The sequence below is a fragment of the Ylistrum balloti genome, unplaced genomic scaffold, assembly GCF_031769215.1.
Source record: "Ylistrum balloti isolate Yb309-2 unplaced genomic scaffold, AGI_CSIRO_Ybal_v1 Utg370646, whole genome shotgun sequence".
NCBI classification, from domain to species: Eukaryota; Metazoa; Mollusca; class Bivalvia; order Pectinida; family Pectinidae; genus Ylistrum; species Ylistrum balloti.
In genome coordinates this window covers 161,888-171,245 of record NW_026782393.1, presented here as the reverse complement: position 1 = coordinate 171,245, position 9,358 = coordinate 161,888, and the positions used below count along the sequence as shown (strand labels likewise).

At 34.3% G+C, this 9,358-nt stretch overlaps 1 protein-coding gene across 1 annotated transcript; it reads right to left on the bottom strand.

The window, feature by feature from the left end:
* Positions 1–535: 535 nt before the first annotated feature.
* LOC132557226 (orexin/Hypocretin receptor type 1-like) lies at positions 536–2,914 on the bottom strand. Its single transcript, XM_060221723.1, has one exon. The coding sequence runs from the start codon at positions 2,892–2,894 to the stop codon at positions 1,506–1,508; it is 1,389 nt and encodes a 462-aa protein (XP_060077706.1). The 5' UTR covers positions 2,895–2,914; the 3' UTR covers positions 536–1,505.
* Positions 2,915–9,358: the final 6,444 nt, after the last annotated feature.

Sequence of the window (9,358 nt, the reverse complement as noted above, 5' to 3'; positions counted from 1 at the left end):
GATTAGTTTTAATTGTTACTTTTTAAAACTTGCCTTGCGCTTGTTTGACGTATTGATTTTTGTTGATGTTGATTTGCATTATGAACACAAATAAAAAATTTCCATGATAATTTTTTTTTTTTGACTTTGCAATTGCAAATGCTGAGAAATGCAAACGTTGAATTCATTCCTAAAGAGAATTATTGAAAACTTATTCAAAAGTCTATGATAAACAGAAACCTTCATTTCTACCACAATATGTGGATATTAGTCAACTCCCAAGACACCACTGTATAAAGATACATGTCATAACACATGCATGTATTCATTGGTGGACAGGATGACCTTTGACCGGATGGGCGCATCAGGCACTTACTTAAGTATTGCATGATGTATTGTGTCTCTAACAATAGGATTTCTAGTGTATTTCTAGTTATAATTTATGAGGTACAATACTTCCATCTATTTCTGAAAAGTTGTATATTAATTAGCGGCATTTCATTAAAGGTAATATCATCACACCCAAACTGACGTAAACAAAACATATCAATTTAACTTGCGAATAGATTTTTATTGTGGTATAAACAGGTAACACAAAATCGTGATTAATGTATATGGTTTTACGTTCACTGTTGTAAGTTATTTTCTAAAAGTTACAAAACACTGGCTAAAGCTCGTGTTTTAAGAATCTTTTGAAAAATAACCAACTCCACTCAAAGAAATATTCTGTATTACAATGGTAACCAATATTTCAACATAAAACAACAAGTAAATACCAACATGTCAACATAATTATAATCCAAACTGAAATTTAATAAAACTAGGAGTCATGAAAAAGTACGAGGAGAATAAGACCACGTGTTCCGGAAGAATAAGCGTCTGTTGTTTCTTGGATGACGCCTGTTATGTAAACAACTTTGAAATCACTCATATAGATTATCAATTCTTCAGTGTTCATTATAATAACGATCTGTAGACCAGTGATTCTTTTAAGGGTTGGACGAAAGACCCCAATACTTCGGTTTAACAAGTTGGTGTTAGTTAATTTGGTAGTTCAGTCTGTCTGACTGTGAAATGTTTCGGTTGCAGAAAACTTGGTAGCCAGTAAAATGCTTGATAGAATTTGGAATTGCTGTCATTATAATATCTTAAAAAAAACGTTTGTATGATAACACTTCAGCCATTTACTAGGTTTATGTTATCATTCAGGCTTATGGTATAATAAAGTAACTTCAGGTTTCAATGTGAGAACAGAGTATATATTGCACTCAGCAGTCAGTACTCATGGTAAAAGTTCAAATGTCAAATTTTCCGACAAAATTTCATGGAGTTTAAGGCAATTATACCCAAGGATCATTTTGTTTATTGTTTTAAAAGAACGAAAATTGCAGTCACCTTTCCGATTTTTATTTAATATTCAAAATTATTTTGTCAATTTTACATACAGTATCTTATCACGGATCACTACAGCCTTCAATATTTTTCAATTTGATCCCTGATCTGATCTTTCTGTGACTTACACACTCTTAACGTGACCTTGAACCCAGATTTGACCTCACCTGTGAGTGTGACCTTTGTAGATTACCTGAAGTACATTTAAAAGCAGCTATCACCTGATTTCGAAACTGCTGGCTCACAAAACAGTACACAACAGGATTAAACACACTGTTCATAAAATAGGATCGAAGTAACAGATTATACATGGATTTACCAATATTAGACAGATTTACAATCTCCTCCCGATGTGTTGCCCTGAGGATAACTACTACACAATACGGTAAGAACGACACCGCAAACACAACCGTTACTAAAAATAGCATCATTGTTGTCTTTCCAGCATGAACAGCACCGGAACCACTTGAATTTCCACTTGCCTTCGAAAGCTGTCTTCGAATTAAATCGGATGGAAGGGTTTTTGGTTTTCCTGTTGGACGTTCTGTATTTTTTGCTATTGTCAATTTTGAACGACTGGCATTTTTCGCAATTTTGTTCCAAACTACAAATGAGAAATTCCTTGACCTCATTTCCGCAGGTTTTCCATCTAGTTCATCCATTGTACAACTGGCCGCAGATATTTCAGGCGCGGTGTATCTATTTCCTGACTTCAATGACTTCCTGTTTTTTCTTTGTCGTATTATGGCTTTTCCAACATGGATATACAACACTATAAAAATAATATCGGCTACAAAATGACAAGTGAAAAGAAATCCAACGAGAAGAAGTGGATATATCGTCTTTATCCATCGTTCTTCGATTTCACAAGTTTTTCCAACAAGAACAGAATTTTCGAATTTCTTTAATTCTAGTTCGTGTGTCCCGTATAGTACAAACAACGGCCACGATGTAGCTATTGCAAGAACTACGGCAAACCAGACAATCTTTTTAGCAGTTCTGATATCTATCAGTTCTTCTAAGGGACGGCAAATCCTTTTGAATCTATCAACAGCGATAGCTGATAGAACAATAGTTGTTGAGTTATTACAAAATGACGTCACAAATCTGGTCACTTTACACACATAGGGGAAATCAAATTTGAAGAAATGTGTTAGAAGATACAATTCAGTTGCCATGGATGACATGCAGTTTAAAAGATCGATTCCAGCGAGGGCCATTATGAAAATTCTAGATGTTGTACGGTTCCATTTGAATCCATATACATACAACACCAACATGTTGCCTGGCAACCCAATCGCCAATAACACACACACATATACCAATGATGATAACAATACATCTTTGAAGTAGTTGTCATTTGCGAGGTCAAGGAGAGGCCCGGATGTAATAAAGGTCAAGGTTGTTTCATTTACTTCCAAGGCGGTGTTTGATATTGAAGAATTTGAAGATGAAACATTCAGTTGTGGGATTGAAGGTGTAGTGATAGATAGGGTTGTACTGGAAACAAATTCCTTCGTCATGATGAAAGGCGAATGTGATGTGACCTGAAAAGAAATCATTTCCATGACTTTATCAATTAATATATAATGACTTTTTTTTTAGCTTTTTCATAGGCCCTGTCCAATATAAGACACATTTATATAGATACCTTTATTATATAAAAATACCCCAAAATCTCCTATATAAGACACATTTCCATGATCGATCTTTATAATATCCCTTCCTATTATAAGACACATTTCCATGATCCTTTATCATACAATCCCTTCCTATATAATACACATTCCATGATCTTTATCATACACATCCCTATATAAGACACATTCCATGATCCTTTATCATACAATCCCACATTTCCATATAAGACACATTTCCATGATCCTTTATCATACAATCCCTTCCTATATAAGAATCACATTATAAGACCATGATTCTTTATCATACAATCCCTTCCTATATAAGACACATTTCCATGATCCTTTATCATACAACCCCTTCCTGTAAAAAACACATTTTCATGATCCTTTATCATATAATCCCTTCCTATATAAGACACATTTCCATGATCCTTTATCATACAATCCCTTCCTATATAAGACACATTTCCATGATCCTTTATCATATAATCCCTTCCTATATAAGACACATTTCCATGATTCTTTATCATACAATCCCTATATAAGACACATTTCCATGATTCTTTATCATACAATCCCTATATAAGACACATTCCCATGATCCTTTATCATACAATCCCTTCCTATATAAGACACATTCCCATGATCCTTTATCATACAATCCCTATATAAGACACATTTCCATGATCCTTTATCATACAATCCCTTCCTATATAAGACACATTTCCACGATTCTTTATCATACAATCCCTTCCTGTATAAGACACATTCCCACGATTCTTTATCACACAATCCCTTCCGGTGTTAGACACATTTCCATGATCCTTTATCATACAATCCCTATATCAGACACATTTCCATGATCCTTTATCATACAATCCCTTCCTATATAAGACACATTTCCATGATCCTTTATCATACAATCCCTTCCTATATAAGACACATTTCCATGATCCTTTATCATACAATCCCTTCCTATATAAGACACATTCCCATGATCCTTTATCATACAATCCCTATATAAGACACATTTCCATGATCCTTTATCATACAATTCCTTCCTATATAAGACTGATCCTTTATCATACAATCCCTTTCTGCATAAGACACATTTCCATGATCCTTTATCATATAATCCCTTCCTATATAAGACACATTCTCATGATTCTTTATCATACAATCCCTTCCTATATAAGACAGATTCCCATGATTCTTTATCATACAATTCCTTCCTATATAAGACACATTTCCATGATTCTTTATCATACAATCCTTTCCTATATAAGACACATTACCATGATCCTTTATCATATATAAAACACATTCCCATGATCCTTTCATCATACAATCCCTATATAAGACACATTCCCATGATCCTTTATCATACAATCCCTATATAAGACACATTTCCATGATCCTTTATCACACAATCCCTTCCTGTATAAGACACATTTCCATGATTCTTTATCATACAATCCCTTCCGGTATAAGACACATTTCCATGATCCTTTATCATACAATCTCTTCCTGTATAAGACACATTCCCACGATTCTTTATCATACAATCCCTATATAAGACACATTCCCATGATCCTTTATCGTACAATTCCTATATAAGACACATTTCCATGGTCCTTTATCATATAATCCCTTCCTATATAAGACACATTTCCACGATCCTTTATCATATAATCCCTTCCTATATAAGACACATTTCCATGATCCTTTATCATATAATCCCTTCCTATATAAGACACATTTCCATGATCCTTTATCATACAATCCCTTCCTATATAAGACACATTTCCACGATTCTTTATCATACAATCCCTATATAAGACACATTCCCATGATCCTTTATCATACAATCCCTTCCTATATAAGACACATTTCCATATATAAGACACATTAAGACACATTTCCATGATCCTTTATCATACAAATATAAGACACATTTCCATATATAAATTCCCTATATAAGACACATTTCCATGATCCTTTATCTCACAATCCCTTCCTGTATAAGACACATTTCCATGATCCTTTATCATACAATCCCTATATAAGACACATTCCCATGATCCTTTATCATACAATCCCTATATAAGACACATTTCCATGATCCTTTATCATACAATCCCTATATAAGACACATTTCCATGATTCTTTATCATACAATCCCTATATAAGACACATTTCCATGATCCTTTATCATATAATCCCTTCCTATATAAGACACATTACCATGATCCTTTATCATACAATCCCTATATAAGACACATTTCCATGATCCTTTATCATACAATCCCTTCCTATATAAGACACATTCCCATGATCCTTTATCATACAATCCCTATATAAGACACATTCCCATGATCCTTTATCATACAATCCCTATATCAGACACATTCCCATGATCCTTTATCATACAATCTCTTCCTGTATAAGACACATTTCCATGATCCTTTATCATATATAAGACACATTTCCATGATCCTTTATCATCAATATAATTTCCATGATCCTTTATCATACAATCCCTATATAAGACACATTTCCATGATCCTTTATCATACAATCCCTATATAAGACACATTTCCACGATCCTTTATCATACAACCCCTTCCTGTATAAGACACATTCCCATGATCCTTTATCATACAATCTCTTCCTATATAAAACACATTCCCATGATCCTTTCATCATACAATCCCTATATAAGACACATTCCCATGATCCTTTATCATACAATCCCTATATAAGACACATTTCCATGATCCTTTATCATACAATCCCTTCCTATATAAGACACATTCCCATGATCCTTTATCATACAATCCCTATATAAGACACATTTCCATGATCCTTTATCATACAATCTCTTCCTGTATAAGACACATTTCCATGATACTTTATCATACAATCCCTATATCAGACACATTTCCATATATAAGACACATTCCATGATCCTTTATCATACAATCCCTTCCTATATAAGACACATTCCCATGATCCTTTATCATACAATACACATTTCCATGATCCTTTATCTACAATCCCTTCCTATATAAGACACATTTCCATGATCCTTTATCATACAATCCCTTCACATTTCCATATAAGATCACATTTCCCATATATAGACATATAAGACCCATGATCCTTTATCATACAATCCCTATATAAGACACATTTCCATGATCCTTTATCATACAATCCCCTATATAAGACACATTATGATCCTTTATCATACAATCCCTTCCTATATAAGACACATTCCCATGATCCTTTATCATACAATCCCTATATAAGACACATTCCCATGATCCTTTATCATACAATCCCTATATAAGACACATTCCCATGATCCTTTATCGTACAATTCCTATATAAGACACATTTCCATGATCCTTTATCATACAATCCCTTCCTATATAAGACACATTTCCATGATCCTTTATCATACAATCCCTTCCTATATAAGACACATTTCCATGATCCTTTATCATACAATCCCTTCCTATATAAGACACATTTCCATGATCCTTTATCATACAATCCCTTCCTATATAAGACACATTCCCATGATCCTTTATCATACAACCCCTTCCTGTATAAAACACATTTTCATGATCCTTTATCATACAATCCCTTCCTATATAAGACACATTCCCATGATCCTTTATCATACAATCCTTTCCTATATAAGACACATTCCCATGATCCTTTATCATACAATCCCTTCCTATATAAGACACATTCCCACCTTTATCCTTTATCATACAATCCTTTATCATATATAAGACACATATATCAGACACATTCCCATGATCCTTTATCATACAATCTCTTCCTGTATAAGACACATTTCCATGATCCTTTATCATACAATCCCTTCCTATATAAGACACATTTCCATGATTCTTTATCATACAATCCTTTCCTATATAAGACACATTCCCATGATCCTTTATCATACAATCCCTATATAAGACACATTCCCATGATCCTTTATCATACAATCCCTTCCTATATAAGACACATTTCCATGATCCTTTATCATACAATCCCTTCCTATATAAGACACATTCCCATGATCCTTTATCATACAATCCCTATATAAGACACATTTCCATGATCCTTTATCATACAATCCCTTCCTGTATAAGACACATTCCATGATCCATACAATTTATATGACAATCCCATGATCCTTTATATAAGACACATTTCCATGATCCTTTATCATATAATCCCTTCCTATATAAGACACATTTCCATGATCCTTTATCACACAATCCTTTCCTGTATAAGACACATTTCCATGATCCTTTATCATACAATTAATTTTACAAATCCCCAGTATTCTAGTGTACAGTCTGTCCGTTTTGAGCATTAATTTTATCTTTTTCTAGACTACTTCCTCTGAAATTCTATATCCGTCCGGTAGTGAGAGTTGAACTAACTAGTACTTTTTTTCTAACTGAATTCATTGTTTATTTTTAATCTAATAACTTGTAACAAGTTTAGCAGGTGTTTAAAATATATGAAAAAAACTAACCTATGATATACATTTCATGGTATATATATTTTACAAAATATGCAAATATATATGATATATATATATATGCTTCACAATATATACATATATATCTATATCACAAAATGTCAGAGTGTATCTAAATATCGACTTGAACACCACAACAATGACACCGAAATGCCAATAGACCAACAATTAAAAACAAGACACAGAATGAAGGAAAATGTCATAACCCTTTGTATTACAGCGAGGTCAATATATCTATGTTGGTCTCTTCCAACGGACAAAACCCCTTATACTGCACCAGGGTCATTTGTAGTCGCAATGTACGATCACTGAGAGGAATATAGCTTCTTATTTGACTCTCTGATGTCAGAATACATGTGATGCAGGTGGTGCCCTACTATTTGTTGCCTCTAACGACATACAGCAGGATATTTACCAGTCCAATCGCACAGGTTCGTATACAAAAAGTTTCGAACATACTGACAAAGTTAACAGTTGGAACCAGAATAGCAATGTAACACATGATAATCTTTTACTTCGAAAAGGACATGATTTTTTGTATTGTTTAATGTCAAATCAACACCCAAAGCAATATAAGGACGGTCTGCCTATGCATGCGTGGTGAGTGCATGTGTTGAACGCGTGTGACCAAACCTCCTTGTGATATTGCGGATCTGAAACGGACTTTATAGTGTTATCATACTGAAAAATACTGTCACAAGACCTCGTCAGGTCCAATCATCCGGTCACATACTGAAAACAGGCCATCGAATCGTTATGCCAGCATTATGCTGAGAGTTAAGCAATGCGTAGTTACTACCAATCTGTAGACTCGTATGCCTCGGCTAAGAGACAGAAACAAAAGCCTTTTAACAGCCAGGGCCATTAAAGGACGTGCCAGGTTTTGGTGGTTGAGGAAGGCATGAATCCAATAGAAAAAAAAACCACCAACCTACGGCCAGTACTTGGCGACCGCCCTACGCAGGCCCTGTGCCCGCGACTCAGAGGTAGAGGGCAAGTGATAGGACGGTCAAACGCTTTCACCATTCAAAGTTGCTTATAGGACGTTTAACGATATAAACTAAATTAATGAGCATGCCACTCTAAGAATATTTATTATCATCATTCGTAACAGTGTAAACGGACACACAGGACCTTTGAATCTTGTTCAACATTTTGCCTTTAGTATCTTCAACCACTTGAGTAAGAATGTTTAAGCCTGGTATGAAAACTAATACAACGATGGCCATTGTTCAACATCGTATGAAATATTGTTGACTTACAACTTGTATAAAGGGAAAGGTTATCAGTAGATTGGCCGTTGGTATTTCCGGTAAGCTTACAATATATTTGTGTATTCCGACTAAATCACGCCTATTTTAACGCCAACAGGAAAATCCCAAGGTGGAGGTATTTAATACCGATCGTCACCATACCGACATCATTTCCATGGATAGAGACGTTGAAAACGACGAACTTACAATATTAACAGGTATAGAAAAAACAAGAAAATAACAACATGTCAACATAATCATAACCCAAACTCAAATTCAATAAAACTCGCGCAAAACATAAACAAAAGAAATACTTAAACGAAGACTCATGAAAAAGTACAAGGAAAATAAGACAATGTGTTTCGAAAGAAAAAGCGTCTTCTGCATCATCGACGACACTCGCCATGTAAATTTTGGTCAATATAAGTAAATCATGTAACGTTCTCGTATATAACAACGGAACCAACAGGCAAGCTAACGAGCATCAAACATCTCTATGACGTCTGTTAAACTTCCCCATAAGTTTT